The sequence below is a fragment of the Anguilla rostrata genome, chromosome 4 (assembly GCF_018555375.3).
Source record: "Anguilla rostrata isolate EN2019 chromosome 4, ASM1855537v3, whole genome shotgun sequence".
Taxonomy (NCBI): domain Eukaryota; kingdom Metazoa; phylum Chordata; class Actinopteri; order Anguilliformes; family Anguillidae; genus Anguilla; species Anguilla rostrata.
Window position 1 is genome coordinate 3,056,047 of NC_057936.1, and position 24,862 is coordinate 3,080,908.

The window sequence follows — 24,862 nt, forward strand, 5'->3', positions numbered from 1 at the left end:
TAATATCTCAGTGGTTTTGTGCAAATTTACATTCATTTATACATTAATTTATAAATATCTGGAAGTATACATCACTATTTTAGAAATAGATAGCAAATGTTTGCTCGGTGCCCATTTGCTCGTTGTTTTAAATGGGTCCATCGGTGAAAAGAATTGTTCACAAAACAGCATAATAGCATGATATATGGTGTCTTCTGAATCACTTTATTCAAATGTAACGTTAGTTTTTTTTTTTTTTTAATTGCTTTTCTTTTCGCTTTCTCAGTCGAGCGAACAAAGATACTGATTCGTTTTGTTTTTCTTTTTTCCACACAGAACCAACCCCTAACCATACGCCATAACCCACGTGATGAAATATCCGAAACACTTCGATGTTTTGGAGCCGAGTTTACGGTCATGGAGGAGGGCCCAAAGGGAGAGGTAGGCGGGGAAAAGGACAGAGATTATATAAAGGTCTCCCATAGCTGTGGAGCTGCTCCCTCGAACAATAGTTACCCGTCGGACTTTCCCACGCCAACTGCAGCTTCTGAAGCAGTGGGTTCAAACGGCGCTAAGGCTGGAGATTCAAGGATAGCAACGGGGTAAGCAGCTAAGTTACATTTTCTTAAGGCTAGCTATATCTACGCGAATCGGGCCAAGCCAACGTCTCGCTATTTATGTCTGGGGTAAGCTGCAACATAGATTCGATGTAGTGCTAATTTGCTGATGTTGGCTAGCTGCTTGCTTGGCAACTTTGCCTTGCTGACACTAGCTGATTCGCAGTATGATTGTTGACTAACGTTAACTGTTTATTTTCAAAGGAATACCTTGTTGGTATAGTTTCCAATTAAATAGCGCGTTGTCTCCCAAACAATACTCAGGAAACATAAACACTTCAAATTATAGTTTAGCGTGAGGTAGCTTGCTGATTGGCTGTTTGTAGTTTATACATAGAAACGATTTCAATGTATGATAGGTAGACGAACTAGTCTATATTTATATACGCGTATGTATATATACTTATACGCTTGCCATTAGACACATGGACAGCTGCATTTCTGAGCTTAACGTTGTCTAATGGCTAACTATTGTTGGCTTTTTTGTATTATTATTGGCACGTAGCGCTTGCTAACTAGCCTGCTTGCTTTGCGTCATGTGTAGTCCATAGCTATTATGCTAAAGCTAGCTAGTTAGCGCTAGTGAACCACTCGCAGCACAGCTAGCGATGACGTTAAGGCCATGTTACACGTTTTAACCGTGGCTAAATAGGTTCTACTGCCAACGTTGGTGGTGAATTGCACTTTTCGATAAATTGTTGGTATTGTTTTTTTCTGTAGTCTAGATCGGACCCAAAACACGCCTTTGTAAAAATCGTCTCTCTCAGCTGTCCAAAATGCAAAGGCTCATAATCATACCAGTAAACTCGCTGAGCAGTTTCAGTCGGTAGCGTACGTTTTACTGGCTGATCTTGCCAATGGGGTTAAAAGATCCAAATTTTTAACGGTTGTAGTTGGACATGTCCTGACAAGGCCCTGTTGCATTCACTCATTCAAGTCATTGTGTACCTGACGTCATTGTTTTTTTTCCGTATTTGTCAACTTGGGATGTTTCTGTCCAGCGGACTGCGCTGTTTTAGCAAACTTATATTTAACATTTATCGTACAGTTTTCTAGAAAGTAACCTTTCCCCTCGTAATTTCAGGGGTCCCGTTTAACACCTCGAACATTCGTCGTCCGGACGTCATCGGGAGCGGTTCTGCTTCTTCGAGATAATTGCATTTTGTCCCGGAGCAAGTGCCGTTTTTGTCACCCACGCCGTCTTCGCCGCTGCACACCCGCCCACCCGTCACGCAAAGCTTAAAAATGGTGCAGAATAAGATCGCCGAGGTCACGGGATTCCATCGCTCGTTCAAGGTAAGCATTCGTTTGCAGGCTTACCTGATTGTGCTCGCTTTGAACTAATGCATGGCATGTGCATAACGGGTCGTTGCGTTTCCTTATGTAGATGACTTGTGAGATGGCTTCGGAATATACTTGCTTGCCAGCGATACGGTTTCATCTCAGAATATACCGGGACACTAGCCCAGTTGGTGTGCCTGGATTTGTGAAATGCGAGAAGGAAATCTCCACAAGCACAATTTATTTTTGTGGCAGTGACATTTCAGTTTACGGGCTTTTGTATTGCATATGTACTTGCAACAGGACATTCGTTTACTCATATGGCCTTAAGCATTTCTGGAACTTCTAATTTATTGTCTAATACTTATGAATAAAATGAGTACATTTTTTAAAGAGTGGCGAGTTGTTTTGAACCCCATGGAAGTCTTTGCGCACGTGTTTCATTGAATCCTGTGTTGATACTCTAGAGGAGAAAGTGTTATAACTGCTTCATGGCATTTGCAGTGACTTTTATTGTTGCTTTGAAATGGACTTGTGTAATTTTTTGGTGGTAATTTGTACTTGTGTTTACCTGTTTGTTTAGGGTCAGAACCCTTTTGAATCCGATGACTTCTCTAAAACAGACTCTCGTCTCCTTGATCCAACCTTCCGTTTTGACTGCCCCACGCGACCAGGTGAGAGCTATTTTGCGTTTTGCTTTCAGTGTTTCGTTCTCTTGTCTAGCGGAGTTTCAGCAACGTTTTATCCTTTGAAGATGCGACATGCGTTGCGAGTTCGCGCGGCGCCCGGCACAGTTCACCGGAAGCGTTCGCGACCGTTGGTGTGTCTCGCCGTCTGCGCGTGGGGTGATGCGAGGAGCTCGCGGTTCACAGTTCAGCCAGGATTGAGGACTCGATCTGGCATATGTCGCCTGTCACCCACCCCCCACCGTGAGGCTTTGAAGGAGGTGTGCTGAAAGGAGGATTAGCCCGGCGCACAGACTCTGTAGCCTTTTTGTCTGTCGGAGTAGCCCGGAGTAATGACCCGGTTCTCCGCCAGCAGGTATTCCCCCGGCTTGCTTTTTATAGCAGAGCCTCATAGCGCAGCTGCTCCTGGCCACTGGGCCTGTAAACGTTTGACTGACTTTTCTTTATGTGTCAGACATGCCGTCCAGCCAGCCTATCGACATCCCAGACGCCAAAAAGAGAAACAAGAAGAAGAAGAGGTGCCGGGCGACAGACAGCTTTTCGGGGCGGTTCGAGGGTGAGTCTGGGCCTTGAACCTCCCGCCTGGCACCTCACACTCCCACGTTTAGTGGAGCTGATCTTTCTAGCCATGGAGAAGCACTGTACGGGAGCCAGTTCTCATCAACGTGTTTGCTGCTTTGATTTTATTGGCTGTTGCGGTCCCTGCTGGTTTTTAATTACTGTTGTACTAGTTCATACTACGGTAGATTTATTATGCCGCACATTTATTTCGCCCCTTAAGTGAAACCGGCTGTGGTATCTGTAGAAAACTCATTTTGGGTTATACATTTTTTTTATTTTTTAGATGTTTACCGGCTGCAGGAGGAGATTCTAGGAGAAGGGGCTTATGCCAGAGTCCAGACCTGTGTTAACCTCATCACCAACAAGGAGTATGCAGTCAAGGTAAGGTTCACTCCTGTGGTGAAGGTTCCTCTCCTTTAAAGAGTTCTTCAGTAAAGTCCTCGAGGTGAGCCAAGTTTACCGGGGGCTGACGACACCGAGGGTAACGCAGACCCATGATGTGGCTCGGGTCCGAAATGGCAGGTGACTCGTGTTGCACCCCCCCCCCCCCCAAACGCTGCTGCCGTCTGGGTCTAAACTTGTAACTGGTGTGGAGGCGCTACATTCCGTTATGTGGTGCACAGTATTCTGGCCTTGAGGTTGTGATTTGTGAACTGAAGAATGTGGGGTTGGGGGGGGGGAGAAGAGTTGTATTGTCATGCTCTTCATCTGTCTGTTGCCAGACTGATATTTTTATCAAAATTCATTGATGTAATGATTCAATCATCTTCCAAAGCAAACACACGATGAACCTGAAATCTGTAGGGTGTGTATCTTCACGCACACACACACACACACACACTTGTTTATTGCAGACCTTCAACAGTCGTATGTGTTCTGCGCTGTTCTGTGAGCTTCAGACGACAGCTCTTGTTGTCGTTCTGTGGCGCGTGTGCGTGCGCGTGTGCGCTAGCTCAGCAGAGAAACTTCCTCTAAGTTTTTTATTTATTTTTATTATTATTATTTTTTTGTGTTCCTGGTTGGTTCCCCCATAGCACTGGCCAATCAGAGCTGAGAGCTGGCAATGTCCTTCCCCCCCCCCCCCCCCCTTCTCCCTTTTTGGACAGTGAGGCGTCTAGTAGCAGGTACATGGTGTACTGGCAGCTGTACCAAAAACATGTAGCGAAACCAGCGAAAGTTGGTGGGGCGGGGGGGGGGGGGGGAGGGGGGAGGGTTATATCCTACAGTGTTTTTACACATTTGTTTTATTCTTTTTGGTACTTGCTCTGTCTGCAGTTTTTTCTCCCAGTGGGGTGTGGGGTGAGGAGGAGGACACACAGATTTGTGTATTTTGTTTCAGATTTTGTTTTGGATTTTTCTCTTGCCTCATTTTATGTGGCTTCACGCAATTCTTGTGAAACTGTTTTGTTTTTTTCCCCCCCACACAATAGTTTTTTTTTTGGATGGTGGCAGAAATTGCATTACAGCTCTTTCATGAAAGATTTCTAAAAATAAAAGGCTGTTGGGCTGCCATCGCGTTCACTGGAACACGAGAGGAGTGAGCGAGCGGGGTTACGGTCGACTGTAAACGGTTGGCATCCGCCTGCTGTTCGGCTGCACGTGCCCTTGCCTCTGTTGGCTTAGGGGTCACGTGGTGCCATTTTATTTTCCTTTCTACGTTTCCAGTCAAGCTCTCCTGATTTCATTAACCTTCCGTGTTTTTTTCCCCCACACGTGCGGGATGTTGTTGGTGATAACACGGTCTGGCTAGTGGCCCGAGATTAGCTTCTGCACTTTCTGGCTCTTTATCTCGCAACGGTGGAATTTTGGAAGTCTGTCTGTCCCTCGCTGCCCTTCCAGAGTTCCCTTGGTTTGGTTACCCTGGTGGGGGGGGCTGCTTTCCCACAGGGCTGGGCTGTGTGGGACTGTGGCCGGGTGGGGGGCGGGGCCTGGGTGCTGACTCCGATGGGTCAGTTTGGGTTGTGAGGGGCTTAGCCCACAGGCCAGATGTCTCTCTCTCTCGTTCTCTCCCTCCCCCAGCAGGTGGGTCAGGGGGAAAGGGGAGGCGGGAGGGAGGGGGCCGGGGGGGGTTGTCACAATAGGAGTTAAAGGTGGTGGGGGGGTGACTTGCCGGCCCCATGTCTGGGGTCGGGGGAGGCGGGGGGCTGTGCATACTGATCATAGCTCCAGTGATTTAAAGACCCTGACTGATTTACAGACCTGCAGTGTGAGTCAGTTGGGGCCTCCCTGTGTCCACACCCCTCACCCACACTACCCCCCCCCCCCCCTTCCCCCAGTTTTCTTTTCAAGCCCAAGTAAGCTGCAGTGGAGATTTATATCCACCAGAGATGCAAGATTGCCCCCCGCCCCCCCTGCCCCCATCCCCATCCTGTACCAAACACCGTTCTGTCTCCGACAGCAGGGCTGTAAAAAAACACCAGAGCAATCTCACTGCTTCCGTGAGGGACAGATCTCCTCATGCCCCCCCCCCCCACTGGGCCGTTTGATTTAGAACCTGCTGCTCAGAAAGGGAATTGCACTGTCTCTATAGTAGCCTAGCCTCTGCTTTAACCCTTTATGGTGTGCGATCACAAAATGTGTGATTTTAGAATGTTCTTAATGGAACATTCCAGTGCTGATGTCACAATCACTACTGGTGAGTGAAAACAGTGGAGCTAGGGTAGGAGCAGGCAAAGAGGAGCTAACTGTTAACCGTTAACTGCTGACCTGGGGATGTGGGTGACATGCAGCGACAGTGCAGACCTGGGACTCGCTCAGTCCCCTGCTTCTGTCAGCTAATCCCTGCTGTGTATTGTGCACTCTTGCTGGGGCCACTGAAAAAGGGCAGCCTACAGCTGCTAGGCTGGACAATGTGCTTCTCAGGCCCTGGGGATTTTGTGGGATATGGGATGGGGTGGGGGAGGGGTGTGGGGCGGGGGGGACACACAAACCTCTGAGTTTATTTATTATTCCCCCCCCCCCCCCCCCCGTGTGAGTTCACTGCCAGCCTCTCTCCGTTCTGCGGACTTCCTGGTCCGTTCCATGCTTGCTCTGGGCGTGTGTGCTGAAGGTCTGGTTTTACTCCAGACAGTTTCCCCGCAGGTGACCAATCGCGTGAACGCGGCTTGGCTCCTCGGCCTCGCCCTGCGCTGAGCTTTGAGATTAGGAGTGTAGATTGCCCCCCCTTTGCAGCATAAGCTATATTTAGAGGGGCCAAGCCTTAATTTTACACCACAGTCCCGTTCTGCTCTAAGGTTGGGTGGGGGGAGCCTGTTACTGAAGTAGGTCATGCTACTGTTCCTGGAAACCATTTGGGTTGGAAAAGTGTGCCTGGGGGCAGGCTGGGTAGGTGGGGGGGGAGGTGTAATTTCATACCTAACAGGGCAGACAAATTTTCTTTTGGTTGAACCTGAAGGTTGACACCCTGTACTCTTCCCCCCCCCCCCCCCCCCCCAACTCTCCGGCTGTTCTTTGAGGAAATTTGACATTTAAGATTCCTGAAGAGTTAAGGGTCAGAGTCCGACAGCAAGCGCTGTCTGCCAGTACAGGCTACTAGCCTCTGTGTTTATGGTTAGCCATTTCATTCACATGCTCTATTATTGATCTGTTCTTGCGCACACACACCCGAATGTTTTACTGAAGCAGTTCTGCTTAAGTAAATTAAGGATGATGTCAGTTCAGCTACCTGTAACCTCTTCAGTTACAAGCCTAGTTCCCTAACCATTGTGCTACCACAGGTGCATTGTGTTTTTTTTAATGTGTCTCAGCCTGTGTCTGAGCCTGACGGTGGCCTGTGTGTGTGTGCGCCTGTGTGTGAGCCTGACTGTGGCCTGTGTCTGAGCCTGACTATCCTGTGTGTCTGAGCCTGTGTCTGCGCCTGACTGTGGCCTGTGTGTCTGAGCCTGTGTCTGCGCCTGACTGTATCCTGTGTGTCTGAGCCTGTGTCTGAGCCTGACTGTGTCCTGTGTGTCTGAGCCTGTGTCTGAGCCTGACTGTGTCCTGTGTTTCTGAGCCTGTGTCTGCGCCTGACTGTATCCTGTGTGTCTGAGCCTGTGTCTGCACCTGACTGTATCCTGTGTGTCTGCGCCTGACTGTATCCTGTGTGTCTGAGCCTGTGTCTGCGCCTGACTGTATCCTGTGTGTCTGAGCCTGACTGTGGCCTGTGTGTCTGAGCCTGACTGTGGCCTGTGTCTGAGCCTGTGTCTGGGCCTGTGTGTCTGAGACTGTCTGCACCTGACTGTATCCTGTGTGTCTGAGCCTGTGTCTGCGCCTGACTGTATCCTGTGTGTCTGTTTCAGATCATCAGTAAGAGGCCGGGACACAGCCGAAGCCGCGTCTTCAGGGAGGTGGAGATGCTGTACCAGTGCCAGGGTCACAGGTAGGCTAGCTGTGTGTCTGTGTGTGTCTGTGTGTGTCTGTGTGTGCGTGTGTGTGTGCGTGTGTGTGTGGGGAGGCGGGGGGAACATGAGCTATATGCAAAACTGTGAATTAGACCAGGCTAACGACACTCTTGGACCTCACTTGTACAAATGTCTTTCACAGATAAATGCTGACATTAGCATCACTCGAGCAAGTCCATCTAGCCAATAATAATCACAAGCTGTTCCACAAGTTCCAGTCTGGCACATGGGCATTGTTAAACAGTTATTTTAAAAAAACAAAAAAAAACAGGTGTATTATGCAGCGTTAAAGTGATTCTCGAGCAACATTTTGTTCTGATAAATATAGTCCAGTCCAGACTCTGAGTTTGGCTGCTAAACTGCATCCCAGTTATAAATAAACACAGGTTGATGAGCGGTGGTGCTAAGTTAAGACCTGGCGAGAGATTTATATCCGTGAGCATGCGACTGAAATGGCGCACATTAGCGATTGAGAATCCTTCTGTCATACCGCCATCTATGCGGTGCTCCGGCCGCCATCTTTAAAATGGTTCACACGAAGCCGCGTGCCGTCCTGTTTCGTGTCCGTTTGCCCAAAGTAATGTTTACCACGCCGACTGGTGTGTGAATTCATGTCACACCATGTATTCATTGTTTTTATTTTACTTTTGTGTCTTGCTACAGAAACATCCTGGAACTGGTCGAGTTCTTTGAGGAAGAAGAGAAGTTTTACCTGGTATTCGAGAAGCTGAGAGGAGGTGAGTTTGTCAGGAGATCTCTCTCGCCCTATCAGATGAGCTGTTCATGCGTGTGTGGACGTTTAAGAGGGGCATCGTCCCCACGGATGAAGGAATTGCGGATGTGTTAGCGGGTAACTGTGAACGCGGCTGTCTCTCGCAGGCTCCATTTTGGCTCACATCCACAAGAGACGGCACTTTAACGAGCAGGAGGCCAGCGTGGTGGTGCAGGACATCGCCAGGGCGCTCGACTTCCTGCATAACAAAGGTGAGCTGGTCTCACTTTGGTTTTGTTTTTTATTATTATTATTTTTTAAGCAGCTAAGAGGACGGCGTGAGAATCTCTGGCTAATGTAGTAGCCGAGCTAAATGTCGCTGGGGTCCGCGCAAAGACTTCTGGGATTGATTGTGCTCAGTTGCGTGGTTGTTCCTTTTGAGTCGGCTGCGTTGGGACCGGTGTGCCCTCCCCCCTCACGCCACTGGCAGGGGGCTGTGCCGTAATTCGGAAGGGGGGGGGAGAGACGGCGTGTTCTGTCTTTCGTCTTTCTCACGTCCTGTTTCCTGTCTTGCGAAGGAATGGCGCACCGAGACCTCAAGCCAGAGAACATCCTGTGTGAGCAGGAGGACCGGGTGAGAGCTCGATTTCCTGTACCTCCGATTGGTTGTGGGTTTGGGTTCCCGGCTGGGGTGCTGTGTGTGCGCCCTCGAGAGAGAGGTTAACCGAAATACCCAGCTGTATGAATTAATTGCCTGTAGTTAAAAAAAAAAAAAAAGCAGCCATTGTAAATTGTTGTAGATAAGAGTTTGTTTTTTATGGTAGAAATAAAATGTAAAGGTTGTAGGCATTTTGAGTATTCTGTAAGTATTAGCTTCAGTTTCCCGGGTGCCACAAGCTCTGTGTTACTGTAAGGTGAGGCTATCGGCCTCTCCGATTGAAGAAAAATGACTAAGCGGGTGTTTCCGTGTAAACGTTCCGTTATCTTATCCTGCGGATTAGTATCGCTGTAAATGGCCGTGGACTTTGGAATGTGTGCTACCTTCACGGTGCGCTCGTTTGGAGGTGGAATGCTGTGAATGGTGGTTTGTTTTTTTTGTTTTTTTGTATACGTGCTCGTGTTGCTGACTGTCGAATGTCTCTCTTGCCGCCATTACCAGATCTCGCCTGTGAAGATCTGTGATTTTGACCTGGGCAGCGGCATCAAGCTGAACAGCGACAGCTCTCCCATCTCCACCCCGGAGCTCCTGACCCCGGTGAGTGTGTGTGTGTGTGTGTGTGTGTGTGTGGGCGCAGGCACGTGTGTGCTAATGTGATAGTGATTCACCTTGTATGGTTGACTCATTAATGGGACTTGGGGGCAAATATTATGGGTACCTGAGAGGGTCCTCAGAAGGAGGCGATAATGTGATTACACACACTGATTACACAGTGATTACACACACTGTGATTACACACTGATTACACACTGTGATTACACACTGATTACACACGGTCAGTCACACACCTTCGCCTGTTCTCTGGCGTGGGTTAGCCAGGCATGTTTTTTTAACAGTGCCGTTCCTTATCGACGCCCACTGGCTCACGCGGTATAGGGCGAGCCCGGGTGGTATCACCCGAAGGACAGCTCTCCGATTGGCCGAAACTCCGCCCGTATCCGGGGGGGGTCAAGGACGTGGCTTTTTCTCTGCGGCGTTCGCCGGCGTTCCTCCTCGTGCGGTATGGAAAGGATTCCGGAATTCCAGTCAAGGCGTCTCACCCCTCGCTCGCCCTCTCTCTCTCTGCCTGCTTATCTCCGACCCCTGATCCCGAGGAACTGCGATAGCGGGATTGGAGGGGTCTTTTTTTTAAAAATGGTTTTTGCTGTTGCGGGCGCAGGCGGGGTGGTCCGGGAGAGAGATCTGAACGCGGGACGCCGGCGTGTTATCCTCGGGGGCGCAGTGCGTTAAGATGCCGAATCCGACTCGGACTCCCCCGCCCGGAGCCTCGGGCCGGTTATTCTGAGACTGGCAGGAGCAGGTGACGTGGACTTGAGCGATCGAGCTCCGGAGGAAAATGGGGGATTTTTTAAACTGGGGGTGAGGTTGGGTAGTGTGGGGTGAGGGGGCCGCTGTGACCCTGCCTGGATTTGGCAGCTGGCTGGAGAGCTATGCTTCGGGGTATTTTTGGGGTGGGTAGTAAAGGGGGCCCAGAGGGCTCACGTGTTTAGTCTGGGGCGGTTTGGGATGCCGGGGGAGGGGGGGGGGGGGCCCACACGCACATTTGGGTCGTCTTTCTGCACGGCAACAGAACGTGACTACCCTTTTTCCTGTCACTTGTTACATGTTGCCCCATCCCTGCACTTCTTGGTAAATTGTATTTGTCCTAATACTCTAGCTTAATCTTCTGCCTAGTTTGGCTTTGCAGATGTTAGACCAGGATAGTGTTCATTGTTCTCGGCTAGAAATAGCTTTACAAAATAAGTAATTGTACCTTACTGAACCCGTGTTCAGCAGTTGTCTACGATCATGAAAATGCACTTCTTGTACGTCGCTTTGGATAAAAGCGTCTGCCAAATGAATGTAATGTAATGTAATGTAACCTCTGCCATCCTGGTCCCCGCGTTAGGAACCAGCCAAAATGCTCTTCCCTAAATTAAGTTTCGGTATTGGGTGAGTGGTCTGCGTGGGGAATTTCGTTGCTGCCCCGTGGAAGTACCTAGGTCTTTGAGGTTTTTTCTTTTTTAACGTTTCAGGATTAATTTGTCCTGGGATTGTTTTTTTTGTATTGTGCTTTCAGGTTTAACTGGGAGAAAATACGTGTTAACTTCATGAATCGTTTTCATCTGTAGATCTAATGCCCCTCTCCGACCACAGAAAGTCTGACGTCTGCTTACCTGTGCAAAAAAATAAAATAAAATGAATACTTGACAATTGTTTTAGTGAATACTATAACCCTGACGTAGGGGTGTTTCTCTGTGCAGTAGCGCCTTCCAGTTACAATCCTGTTCCTTTATACCGCACAGCCAGTCTCCCAACGGGAACAGGATTGTAACCGGAAGATTGTGGGTTTAATTCCCAGCTCAGACCTCATTGCCCTCGTGTGCTTGGTCAAGGGACCTGAACCGAATCACTGCAGTAAAACATCCAGCTATAAATGTGACTTCCTGTAAACAAAATATAAAAAGTAATCTTTAAGTTTAAGTGCTGGATAAGATAAGATAAATGGAGACGCTCTTATCCAGTGTGGTCAAAGTTGGTAACGTGATCAGAGAACGAAAGCTTTTTTATCTTTGAGTTATGGTTTTATTATTATTATTATTATTTAAAAACATGACTGTATCAGCCCTTACATCAACATTGGCAGTAACTCTGCAGTGTGGCTCGAGCCAGGCTTGTTTGGCTGCCGGTCTCTCGCCGCCCACTCTGTCAGCGAGTTCTGCAAGTCTGCATTTTTCCTTCCCTTCCTCTTTGTTTTCATGTCACAAAGGCTGCCGTTCCAGAGGCCGGAGTCTTCTCCGCACCTCACCTAGCAACTGTGTTCCGATTGGCTGAGGGGGAGGGGCTGACTGGAACTAACCCCTCCCACCCTCTACTCATGTGTCTCTGGGTTTAAAAAAAAAAAAAATTTTTTTTAAACACAGGATATTTTCTTCTGTTTACATTTCTGTTCTAGCCTGTGGGGCTTGTATTTCTTTGTAAAATGGCTTGTATCCTTGGCCTGTTATAGCTCGGTGTTGTTGTGTTAAAGGGTCCTTGGAACCGCTTTGTTGTAGTGTTGTGGTTCTCAGATTCAATCGAGGGTCTGGTTTGGGGCGGGACGGCTTCTGAGAGTGGTGGACTCTCTGCCTAGTTCCTCCGCGGTGTGTGGGTGAGCTGGGGAACGCTTCAGTAGAAGTGTGCTCTGCTGTATTGTCGCGGGTGTGGTTGTGGTGTTGGGTGCGTGTGTGTGTGTAGGTGTGCGGTCTGGTGTGTGTGTGTGCGTGGTGCGTGTGTGTGTGTGCGTGTGTGTGTGTGCGCGTGCGGTGTGTGTGTGTGCATCTCTCTCTCTCTGCGGGGAACTCCGACTCTCTCTCTGCTGATGCTGCAGGTGTGCTGGGCGCAGATCCGGGAATGTGGGGCCTGAGCTCTCTGTGTGTCTCCGGTCACATGAGCCCGTGTGGGCTGCCAGGTCACGTGGGGGTGGAAAAGCCCCGGCCTGCGTTTAGCGACAGCCTGTCCCCGTTACCGCCGCGCCGGGCAGGACGGCGCGGGAGACTCGCGCCAGACTGACGCGAGCGCAGACACCGATCCTCAGCTCCCTCTCGTCTCCGCAGCAACAGCAGTGTCCTGCAGCCGTGATGATTTAGGGTTCGAGAGCTGAAACGCAACCTTTAACTGCCTAGTTTTCTGTCCTGGACCCTCTGAAGAGTATAGTTCTGATTTTAATTTGAATGTATTTTGGAATATATATATATATATATATTTATATATTTATTTTTTACAGAATTCTTTTTCCAGAATTCAAAGTCTTCTGTGTTGTAGAGCCCCATCACTTTCAGTTACCAGCAGTGGTTGTGACATCAGCCATAGAACGTTCAGTTAAGAACATTCTAAACCACATATGTGATGTCACACGTTAGAGGGTTTTAACGTACTTTGGTCTTTTCTTTTACGTCCTGATTTGTAGCCTCTGCCATATGTCTGTGAGGCCCTTTCCCTAGGAGGCCCTGAGTGGATGTGAGCTGAGCTGAGCTGAGCTGAGCTGGGTGGGGTGGGGCTGGGTGGCTGGGTGGCTGGTAGCAGCAGTGTGGAGGTGGGGGGTTGGGAAAGAGGAGAGGAGGGGAGGGGAGGGGGGGGTCCAGCAACAGTGCAGGCTTTGTGCGATTGTCTGAGATTCCTGCACTGCGAAATTGCATTACATAAATGTGCATGGGGGGTGTTAGGGGGGGCGTGGGGGCGGAGCCAAGCGACAGCTGGGCCTGTGGCTGACAATGGAGGCGAGCTGTGCAGACGGAGGGCTGCTGGGGAGAATGGACTCGCTGCTTTTTCTTCTTAAACTCGTTTTTAAACCCCTTCTGGAATGTGTCATTTCAGAGGGGGGAGGGGAAAAAAAACAGTATCAGGCTCGCAGTTTATTTAAAGCCTGGTAGACGCAGTTATGGCCATGAGTTAGGTTTTTATTTCACTTTTTATTTTGGTATCATGATTGTTTTATCCTGCGCACGTTGCCGGTTATTGGAAGTCCCCTTTGAGATTTGGAAGTTTTTTCGTGATGAAGGGTAACCAAAGACGCTCGCATTTTTGTTGAATTTGCACTTCTGAAACCCCACAGTTTGAGTTTTTCTGGGCTGCGGTGCGACTGCCACAGCTAGTCTCTGGTGTGTAATCGTTGAATTTCTCGAACCCGAGCAGAACCCACCCCCCCTCCCAATAGCTCTAACCGTGATGGTTCTGTGGTGTTTACTCTGGGGCTGAACTGGGATGAACCGGTTTGGGGTCCAGGTTGGACCCCGTGGCGGGCGGGCGGGTGGGTTCCTGGCGCGCGGGACGCGCTCTGGGGCGTCAGGCGTGTGTTTTGATGCTTGATCCCCCCCCCCCGTCCCGGCCGGGGAGGTGCTACTTCGGGCCGTTTTCTGCGAATTCGCGTTCCTGGTTTCCAACGCGTTTTGGCGGCCGCTGTGTGTTTGAGTTGGATCAGACTCTCGCCCGCATTGAGTAACGCGGTTACCCGGCAGCCAGGGGATTATGGGATGGTGGGGCTGTGGGGAGGGCGGTGGGGCATGGGGCTAAGTGCCTGTGCATTGGCTGACTTTGTGTTCGTTCTCCCTTTCCTCCCCCACCTTCTCTCTCTCCCCCTCCCCCTCTCCCCCCCCAGTGCGGCTCAGCGGAGTACATGGCCCCGGAGGTGGTGGAGGCCTTCAGTGAGGAGGCCAGCATGTACGACAAGCGCTGCGACCTGTGGAGTCTGGGGGTGATCCTGTACATCATGCTGAGCGGGTACCCCCCCTTCGTGGGGCGCTGCGGGGGCGACTGCGGCTGGGAGTGGGGGCAGCCCTGCCACGCCTGCCAGGTAGGGCTTCGGTCCCGCTCGAAAACCAGCGGGGGGGGCGGAGGGCGGAGGGCGGGATGCCTTAGTCCACTAGCAAACCCTGCCTTCCAGAACGCTCCAGCACAGACTGGGGCCACAACAGCCCCGCAGGGCTGGAGCTTCACCCAGGGCGGGTCTCAGTCGACCCAGGGCGGGTCTGTCGGCCCGGGACGAAAGTGTCTTACCGTGAGCTAGGAGACGAGAACTAAAACTCAGCACCGTTTGTCTGGAAACATCACATCTGGCTTTTACTTTAAAGGACGCGATGTCCTTTATGTAAATGAGCAGCGTTTGTTAAAAATGTCTTGCTGGCAGGGTTTAAGTGATGCAGGCTTATTTTAGGGTTCCTTGGGGGGGTGCACGTGCAGGTGTTGTATTTTGAGGCGTTGCGTCCGCTCTTCCCCCGCAGAACATGCTGTTCGAGAGCATCCAGGAGGGCAAGTACGAGTTCCCCGAAAAAGACTGGGCGCACATCTCCCCCAGCGCCAAGGACCTCATCTCCAAGCTGCTGGTTCGGGACGCCAAGAACCGCCTGAGCGCGGCCCAGGTGCTGCGGCACCCCTGGGTGCTGGAGGTGAGTTCGGCCGGGACCGTCCCGACCAGGGATGTGTGTGTGTGTGCCTGTATCAGGCCCTGCTTCACGGGCCGTCCCAGCTAACCCTGTTCCCCTTCCGCCTCTTCTTCTTCCAGGGGGCTCCAAACACCTCCCCAACGTCTATATTGCATCAGAGGTGAGTACGAGCTTTTTGGGATTTGTTACGTTTGGGGGATGGTCGGGAGGGGATCACAGATCAATGAAGGCAGTTAGTTTGTCCCGGGGGGGGGGGTGTGTGTGTGTGTGTGTGTGTGTGTGTCTGTCCATTAGCTACTACAGTGCTCTTCTCAACTCGGGAAGCTAGAGCTGGAAAGGGAAGTTCCAGTCGGGATCTTGCAGTCTGATTGGTTCTAGCAGACCGTAGTGACGGTAGTTATGTTGTAGGTCAGAAGCGTGAGTCATCGGCCTCTTACCCGGAGCGCCGCGCGCGTGAGGTCACACTTCGCCAGAAGCGGCGAATGACCGGTCGTTTGTTAGCGAAGCACGTGCCCGAAATGGGCAGAGCTCGCCCCTCAGCAGAGGCGCAGCCAACCCCAGCCCGGCTAACGGCGCTGCCAGGGTGTGAGGCTGGTGGGGTATTCAGGGCAGTCTCGCAGTGGGAGTCTGATAATGTGATACAGAGTAACGTTTATAGGGGTGAGTCAGGGGGGGTATATTTGAAACGTGTCCCTTCTCTGCTAACGCCCCCCCCCCCGCCCCCCCCTCGCAGGAACAGCAGTGTGCGGGACCTGGGCGTGTTCGCGGGGCAGGCGGCCGCCGTGAACCGCGAGCTGGCCGAGCGGGAGGAGCAGGCCAGCGGGGGGAGCGCGGCGGCGCCCCCGGTGGTCACCGCCGGGTCCTGCTCCTCCGTGCGCCTGTCCCCGCCCTCCGGCTCGCAGCTGGCCAGGCGCAGGCAGCGCAGCAGCCTCCTGAAGGGGGCGCCGGTGTCTGCCTCCGAGCTGCGGCAGCTGCTCGCGCCGCTGGTCATCGTGGGGGACTGCGCCTGAGCCGCCACCGCCGCCAAACCATCGCCTCACGGAGTAACAACCCCCCGCCCTCATCCCCCCTACCCCCAACCCCGCCTCATCCCCCTACCCCTACCCCCAACCAGCCCGCCAGTCACAAGGCCTGGACCCCCCTGTACCCCCCACCCCTCCACCGCTACCCCCCCATTTGGGCCCTCATCCTCCTCCCTACCCCCAGCCAGCCCCTGTCTCCACCCCCACCCCCCCATTTGGGCCCTCGTGCTCCTCCCTACCCCCAGCCAGCCCCTGTCCACACCCGCCTGGCCCTGCCCCCCCGTACCCCACCCCTGCCACCCACCCCCCCCATTTGGGCCCTCGTGCTCCTCCCTACCCCCAACCAGCCCGGCCAGCCCACCCATTGGCCTGTGCACCCCACACCCTCACACCCTACCCCCCCCACCCCCCCCCTCAGCCTGTCTGTCTGCCTCCTGTTGCTGCAGGTCTACAAAAGCGCATTTGCTTTGACATGCAATGGCAACCGACAGGTTCAGGTTAATGGTTTGTGTCTGGTGGGGGTGGGGGTTGTGGGGGGGGTGTAATTTTATTTTGTGCAATTGAAGGGAGTGGGGGGCGGGGGGGAAACGAAGCTCAGACACCAAAGGACTGCCCTGTTTGTGCTGCATCCACATATAACTGGATCCACTGTGAATTTCAAAACTGAAAACACAAACGCATCAGGAATGTTTTCTTGCCGGTATGTAACTGCATGAATGCTGCCCCCTGTGGGCAGATGCGTACTGGCCTTATGCAATCGCTGCGATGATGAAGGTTATAATTTCAGAACTTACACAGCAGGGAACAGAGGCTGCTGGCAGTGTCCGTTCGCCGTACGGCGATAACTTTTATTATTTTAAATCTTTTGTATTTTTCAAATTTTATTTTGAGTACCCAGTTTGAAAACATGTATCATCTTACAGGAGCTTCTCTTGTTTCCACACAGAACCTCTCCTTAGACTGGAGAGCAATCGCCTGAGGTACGGCGTGATTAGCCGTGTCGACCGTTCCCATTACCCAATGGGATGGTCTTAAAGTCAATGTGAACGACCACCCCAGCCAGTCGCATTGCTGGGCAGCTCCATATTTGGATTGAGCCCGCCTCCCTTACCTTGACGGCTTTATGTGGGGGAACTGGAGGCTCGGGAAGTTCCTGTGGTCTCACCTGGGTGCCCGCGTGCGTCGTCCCGGCAACAAAAGGGGGTTAGGGGGTTAGGAGCCTTGCAGCCTTGGAATTCAAAGCTAGAGACAGTTCCGGGGGGGGAGGGGGGCGGCCGATCGGGTATCGAAAACCAAACTTGGTGAAAAGAAACTGACCTGCATGTGTGTCCTGTAATCGGAGCCAGCCGTTCTCACCGCTGGGGGGGGGGGGGGGAAGGCATTTGGGCATTTGGGCTCTGTCCTAAGCCCCTGGAGCTGCACATTATTTTACATTTCGTTGAATATTTTTTAAAATTAAGATTAGAATGGCTTTCCCTTTCCAGCCCAGCAGGGCTTTGGCACTTTTTTGGTCCTCCTTCGCCTTGTTTTGGTAAATATTCAAATATTTAGCAAAAATTGGACAAAAAAAAGCCAATCTCTAGTGTTTGTTGTTTTTGTTTTAATTTTTAAAAAAATGTAAGTTTCTGTCCCAGCGTTAAGATCCACCCAAGACTCTGGTGTTTGAGTGTGAATCATCATCTTAACAGGTGTCCAACGCCTCCGTTTGTACATTTTGCTTCCTGTCGTACATTTTTTTTTTTTTTTTTTCTTCCGTTAACCAGACTAAAACGAGGGGTGGGTTTATTAACTGAAACCCCGCCCCCTCCTTTGCTGGTGCGAATGATATCTTTGGAAATTTGACTGTTGCCAGCCCTGTAGTGATTTGGCAGGATTGGTGCAACTTTAAAGATTTGTGATTGGCTGGAGCTTGATGTTCTCATTTTTGATGTGGAACTCAAACATTTCCAGTCTGTGGTGAGGCGAGACCAAATCATGGCATTTGGCCAAAATGTGACGTGTGACGTTTAGTCATAATTGAGTCTCAAGGCTAACTGGGCTGGGGGATTCTTCCCGACCATGAAGGTTAATTTATATTGCCTTTTCCTGTGCTGCACATTTTGCAGAAGCTATATAAACAGACATTGTTGCTAGAATTTGCAACAGCATTCATTTGAGGAAGCTGGGGGGGAAAAAAAACTGTTTGACAAAGCAAACTGTGAAACGGGGGAATTGTTCATCCTATATAAAAAAGGAAAAAAAATAGAAAAACATTCCACAAAAACAAAGAAAAAAAAAAACTTGTCTTCCAAGGAAAATGTAGCCGTTTGAATATGAAAGAAGTCATCTTTTTAAAGAAAAGTAAAAAAAAAAAAGTTTACTTTTTATGTTTGTGGGTAACTCCCAATTCTGACTGTGCCACTGTTGTATGACTGTATGGAGCTTTTATTTAAAAATCTTCATTGTAGAGCAGGTGCTGTTCCAGGGGAACACCGGATGTTTCCTTCGATTTTATCTTAAAAGATTTAATTTCTTTTTTTTTTTTTAAATATGTTTGCATTCTTGAATTGTGTCCATGTGGTTGTGAAAGTGATATGTTGAGAATATGAGAGGGAGAGAGAGAGAGAAACTGAGCAAGTGGTTTTTATTTTTTTTAATTTTTTTTTAAATGATAATGTTGCGCTAGCTGGACAAATGCCAAGGAGGAATAAAAGCTAGTGCGTGTGTTTTTTATTATTCTGGGCAAGTAAAGGTTTGGACAGTTTCTTTTTCTCTGGCAAAACGTGCCTCCCAAGAGATTAGAAGAGGGTCTCAACCTATTGCCAAAGAAGAATGTGGGCTGTTTTATTATACGATCGAGCATCTGGTAGGCTAGGCTTGTTTCGGAGTACTTCTTGCTGCGTGGATGCCAGCTTGATTCGTGAACCGTAATCGGGAAGGTGATTTCCAACGGCACCGTTCTCACGAATCCTGTATGCATGTACTCGGAGGAGAAAAACGAACGGCGTCCTTCTCACTGGTCCGTCTTCACGATGGTGACAGGACGCGCGATTGTAATCTTTCTGCAGATGCGTCTTTTGTGGGTTTTTATGTCTTATAGTAAGACTTACTTGAATTACATATGCAGTAGTTTCCTCTCCCTGTCGTTTGGGGAAACTAAAACTTGTTCTCAAAAAAAAAAAAAAAAAAAATTTTTTTTTCAAAACTGAAGCTACACAGAATCAAGGCACAAGAGGGGTTTGGGTGGTCTTTGGTTTTGAAAATACTATTTCATTTTAAGTTCATTAAGTTTTTTTTTTTTTTTTTTCTTCCCCCACCCCCCAATTTTACCTCACCTGGCCCAGGTGTGCATCCACTGGGGTTCTTAGTGGTGCGGCAAGTAAAAAGATGGCTAGAAGCCACAGAAGTGGCACATCTTCCCCTTTACCAATCAGGTTTTTTTTTTTTTTTTTGGCCAGTGTTGTGGGAACAGGCCAGTTAATTTGTGGAAATTATATGATCTATACCAGACATCTGTGCTTTCCTGCCACACAGCACTGTCAAAGGTGTTAGCGTTAGGTATTGGGGAAAAGTAGGGAAGGGTCCACTCTGGCTAAAGGAAAAATCCCAAAACTTGACAAGCCTTTGGTTAACATTTTCTTTTTGTGTGTTGCATCCCTGAGCTGAGAATCTCAGTTGGCCCCTTTTAAAGGTTGCCCCAGTGCACTAGTCCTAGATCATCCAGGAAGTCCACTGGAATGATTTTGAAGAGCACTGGTGTTGTGTAAGCAATTGAACTGGAGGGGAGGAATAGTTTTTTTTTGTTTTGTTTTTTTTTTCATTAATTTAATGTGAATTCTGTGATACCTGACAGTCTAAAGGCCATTCTTTTGAGAGAGGGTGGGGTCAGCTCCTGTCCTCCCCCTCTCTTTTTTTCCTCCCCAAGCACTGTCAGCCCCGATGCTCCTGTGGGGCAGAATTTTGGAAAATGAAACTTTCTAAAGGCAATGACTTAGAACAAGCACTTTAACTTTACCTTTTGGACTGATGGCAGTTCACTCAGCTAAATTTCATAAGACTGTTGCAGAATTTTGTATTGTTTTTTTTTTTCCTTTTTTCTAAAAAACAAATTTAATAAAAATTCTTCAAAAACACACCCATCTGCCTCTTGACGTGTCGTTCTTTTTGAAGCCCCTTGGTGTGTGCCCCCCCCCCCCCCCCGCCCCCCCCCAAAAAAAACGTGCCCTTCCTGTGGTTGTTCCCGGTGTTTCCGGAGTCAACAGGTGTCTTCACTGAACTTCATCGCGCCTTCCTGCCAGTTCAAATAAACGTGCCATTTTTTTTCTCGCATTTGCCCCAGCATGGTTGCTTGCTTGTGATTGGTTGGTTGCCAGTGTCTATTTAAGTATAGCTTGCAATATAGTTTGATTAAATGTGCACAGCAAAGAGTAAATCTTCCTCCAATCAAGGCCTGGCAAACCTCTGAAAGAAGGTTGGACGGGGGGAGGAAGAATTTCTGCATTTTGTACTGGTACAGTGGAGTTGTAAAAAATCTTGCTGAACGTGTCCTTTTGAATTGGAGCTACTGAGCCGTTTTGCTGAAACGGCAGGCTGATGCAACCCAGTGCAACCTGCAGCCTCAGGGGCTTCGTCGCGGATCCACGGCAGTCTGGAGCGTCATACCTGCGTTTTTCCGCGTGCGCGTGCAAAGCCGAAACTTGCCCCGCGTGACACATAAACGTTTGAAATGTAGACGCTTTTAGCCGTTAAGACTAACTACACGCACTTCTGCCGGAGAATTTCTGTTCTAAATATATTGACGGAACGGACAATCGAACGAAGGGAGAAATGAATTCAGAATATTGATGGTGAATTTGGGTGTTTCTTTTCAGTTCACCTCAGTCGTCTGTAGGAATTTTACTGCTGTCTAAAAGGTTAAAGTAGGCTATTTACAATAAAGATTTGACTCTGCTCTGGTCCCATGTTGATTGGTCTCTGGTGACATCACCCATTCTCACCCATTCTTTGTTATTCGGCCATTTTATTTCCACACCAATAAATTGCACCGCACGCAATAATACTGTACTAATGTGACTATGCGCCGAGAGGATTTCTCTGACGAACGCGACAAAACCGAGACAAGCCGGAACTCAATGTGGTGTTTTGCTCCCTCTGTTGTTTAAAAGCTTGTATAGCTGCTGGAAAGTTGGCACAAATCAAAAAGGACTCCGGGAAGCTCCTCCAGGAAATAAAATCCATGATGCAGGTTAATCTCATAAACCTGACTGAACACCAATAAATCGATACACATAAGCAATGAAATGAGGTCAATGGCACGACTGTATACGATGAAAGTAATCTGTTTGCCCTCTAATAACCTGTGTTTTGATTTAGGCTTAAAAGAAGTACCTATGGCCAGACAGCCACACAAAAACAAAACCTCGTCCACATCCTCTTGCCATTCAAACCCTACGCCTTTTGTGGGCATGCCACTACAATATACTAATGTAGTTCTTGTTCCTTTTTTTAAAAACGTTTGTTTTAACTCTGTACAAATGTTCAAAACCATCACCCATACCTCCTTTTAAAATTTCCCATCAATCACTGACTCATACTTTCATATTCAGAAAATTCCTCTCTGAGTTTTTTCAAAATCCCCTACAATCCCCCAGTCTAGCAACCCGGTCCCTTCCTGTCACAGTTCTGTAGTACTCCTAAATTTCATTCTCCACTGAGGGCTTCAGCAAGGAGAGACAATTATTCGGTTGAGGTGGTTCAAGCATTTCTCAGTTTCTTCCCTTTGAACTTGCATGTGAATATTGTCAATAAATACACAGAGTATTTACAAGTGAAGAGGTTCAATCTCAGGGTTACGTCCAGCCATAATATACTAATATAATACCAGTAGTACTGAGACAGAGAGTTCTGTCTGTGCAGAGATCATGGAGATCTGGTTTGTTACCTTCTTTCTAGCCAAAATGGTCAGGCTTATAGCTTTTTAGCACGGAGTTGTGCACCCCTGCCTTAGATGGTGGACATTCCTGATATAAGCCCCAAGTACTTTTGGTTCATGTGCCCCTGACTAGAGGTGTAAAATCCAGGTTCAAAAAGTAAAAGGATTTTTTTTCCAATCACCTGGATTTGCTCATTAGCACAATCCTTCAACCAGGAGGTAAAACTAATCAGCGAAATCAGCTGGCCCGGTTAATGGGTGGAAGAAACACATGGCAGGACTTCTACTTTCTGATCCCTATAGGAACCAGTATCATGAAGCATACTGATGTAGCTGGATAACTGCATTGAGTAAAACCCAGAACTCTCCCAAATCTGGAACATGGACTGAAGTAAAAAGAGCTGTTCCGGGATTTACTCAGTGCAGTCATCCAGCTAATATGGTAATCTAATTTTATGATACAGGCCCCTGGACTTTCGACCTCTGCTTCTGACCCTACTCTTTTGTGAATAAGATGACTGTAAGGGAGATGACAGTCCCAACTCCGATGCAAGAAACCACGTGGGAATCGGGGATGAGTTTAATGTGCAATGAACTGATGACCAGCACATCCCGTGACTCGACAGAATTAAGTAAAACGTGTGTTGAATTCAGACGCTGATTTGACTATTAACATTATCACAAGTGTATTTGGCTCTATTTATTTTTCATTCAATGCCTGAGTCGAAGAATTATTATGATTTATTTACTGTTTATATCCGTTATACTTTATATCCGTGTACAAATGTGGGGTTGAGGCCTGGCCAGTGTTTTTCCTCTTTCACTTTATTTATGAACAGCCGGGGACTTCAGCTTTTGATTATTAATCTGATAACCTGCCGCACGTGTAAGTGATTGTATTAACTGATAAAAAAGCACGAGTCAGGCTGCTTTTTCTTCGACATCGAGATAAATGTGTGGTCGCTTTTCCAAATGCTCTAACAGCCAATAATGGTTCGAATTTGCGGTGATATCGATTTTAATAGTTTGTTATTCCAGATAATCCATAAGGCCATTTGTAAATGCAAATAGGCTGGTAGCTACAAATTCGGAACCGTTTTAATTCGGGGGCTTCGGGGGGGAAACATCCAAAGCGCATAGAAAACATGCCGAGTAAATTGAATTAGCCTAACTACTACGATTGTGCGAATCCACTGATCTGCAGTAACGAACTAAGCTGCTATAGTGGTTTGTAGTTAACTACTAGGTAAATGAGGGTTTAATTGCTATAGGGCCAAGTCTAGTCTAGGCTACTTCGAAGTATGGCGGCAAACGAACGCACCTATTCCAGAATGCCTGAGGCTACATCGGCTCTACGGGTTTGGCCACGTGTCATGCGGGAATCTCACTTGCCTTCAATTTTCAGCATCCTCTTTTTGGGGTAAGAATTAAGAAACCGCGAACAATCTGCAGTGTTTTCTCTGATCATTCAAACGGTAGGCTAAACTCATAGGCTGTTGCGGAATTGCTTTAAATTGAAGTTGGCGGTGGACCGCACGTTATTTGCTTGTATGTAATCTGCTCCTTTCCAAATACACCGTTTTGTATTGGTCTTAATTTAATTAGTTCTGGGCGTCACGACGGACATTTGTAGCCTGTACAAACGCGGTCAGTTTCAACTGTAGCCACTAACAAGAAATCTGCATTATGCCCATGAGTGGAATTAAAATGGTCTTACAAAACGGGAACCTTTACGCACTGCCAAAATGACTATGGACGCCATGCGTTAGAGGTTTTTATTTGTTAATGCACGTTCATTGCCTTAATGGTTTAGGACATCCTAATAAGATTAGTGAGGCCCAAACAGTTGACACATGGAAATGTAACGTAACATCACTTAAATGAGGTTTCCAATAGCGAAGTTGGGAACTGTTCAATAGAAATTTCTGTTTCTTCTGGAAATGCATTAAATTTTCAGCATGTATCCAATTCCGAACTCTTGTCATGTTGGCACCCAACGTAAAGGGATTATGTTGTCCATTAGTGGACACCAACTGTAAAAGGAGGACATTTGAACGAGTAATAATGTAACTGAAGTTGTGATCATAATTGGGCAATGGTGAATCATATTTGGTTTATGATGGGGCGAGTTATTGATTGTCATGTCCCCCTGTTCTATAGAGCAGAGGTTTCCTGACATCAGTCCAGTTTTTCAGTGTCTTTCAATCAGCAGCCAATCAAGGCCTTGACGGAAGTGTGCAGACTTTTTTTTTTTTTTAACCAATCAACTGCTGAGAATAATCACTGGTGCTGAAACGCATGGTATTTGAAAATGCGCCCTGTTTGAACCTGACATCCATTACAATGAATAGCAGTGTTGAGAAGCCATATTTAATCTTATGAATTCTTAAGGCTGATTCAATGGTTTTGAAATGTTTTAGTGGAAGGGTTTGTGGTGGTTTGCCTGGATGACCATAAACAAGGTGAGTGAAGTGTTTAATGCTGTTGAGCAATTGTATACCTTTATTTATTTTTGCCCCATATTAAAGAATTTCTTTCTTTCCTGCAGATTTTAAACTTTCAAGAATCCCTTCTGTCCACAGCACTGACGCAAGACCCAAATCCGCTCGGATGTGTGGAATATTGTAGAAGGACACCAGAGATGTTCCAAGAGCTCCAAGGGTTGCATGTTCTGGGAGAGCAGAAGGCTAGCATTTCAGACTGGTAGACTGGTGCTGTTGCTGCACTTCCTGGTTGTTTGGGGGGGAGGGGGGACTTGTGGCCCTGCATTTTGCTGTGCATCTTTTACATTTCCTTATCACAATTATCCGTGCCACTAGGGCGGCAGTGTAGTATAATGGATAAGGAGCTGGTCTTGTAACCGAAAGGATCGATTCCTGGGTAGGACACTGCTGTTGTACCGTTGTGCAAGGTACTTAACCTGCATTGCTTCAGTATATATCCAGCTGTATAAATGGATGCAATGCTATGTAAAATGTTGTACGTTGCTCTGGGTAATGGCGTCTGCTAAATGCCTGTAATGTAATGATTTCAATGTACTTTAGACAAATTTGTGACCATCTATGGAAAGGAAATGGACACTTGGCTCACTGAAGT

General features: G+C 48.4%; 1 protein-coding gene across 1 annotated transcript; it reads left to right on the plus strand.

Annotated features, from left to right (window-relative positions):
• The first annotated feature begins 465 nt into the window (after window positions 1-465).
• mknk2b (MAPK interacting serine/threonine kinase 2b) lies at window positions 466-15,920 on the plus strand. The gene is made up of 14 exons (XM_064330068.1): window positions 466-581; window positions 1,681-1,892; window positions 2,461-2,551; window positions 3,018-3,119; window positions 3,408-3,505; window positions 7,402-7,481; window positions 8,167-8,240; window positions 8,383-8,487; window positions 8,794-8,849; window positions 9,375-9,470; window positions 14,050-14,244; window positions 14,672-14,836; window positions 14,953-14,993; window positions 15,567-15,920. Exons 2-14 carry the CDS (start codon window positions 1,842-1,844, stop codon window positions 15,841-15,843), a joined length of 1,431 nt encoding a protein of 476 aa, XP_064186138.1. The 5' UTR covers window positions 466-581; window positions 1,681-1,841; the 3' UTR covers window positions 15,844-15,920.
• The last annotated feature ends 8,942 nt before the right edge of the window (window positions 15,921-24,862 follow it).

Bases quoted from the DNA above. Each gene is read 5' to 3' on its own strand.
- mknk2b (XM_064330068.1), top strand. From the start codon at position 1,842: ATGGTGCAGAATAAGATCGCCGAGGTCACGGGATTCCATCGCTCGTTC. The intron at 8,850-9,374 runs GTGAGAGCTCGA...CGCCATTACCAG, and splicing joins TGTGTGAGCAGGAGGACCGG to ATCTCGCCTGTGAAGATCTG. The intron at 14,994-15,566 runs GTGAGTACGAGC...CCCCCCTCGCAG, and splicing joins ACGTCTATATTGCATCAGAG to GAACAGCAGTGTGCGGGACC.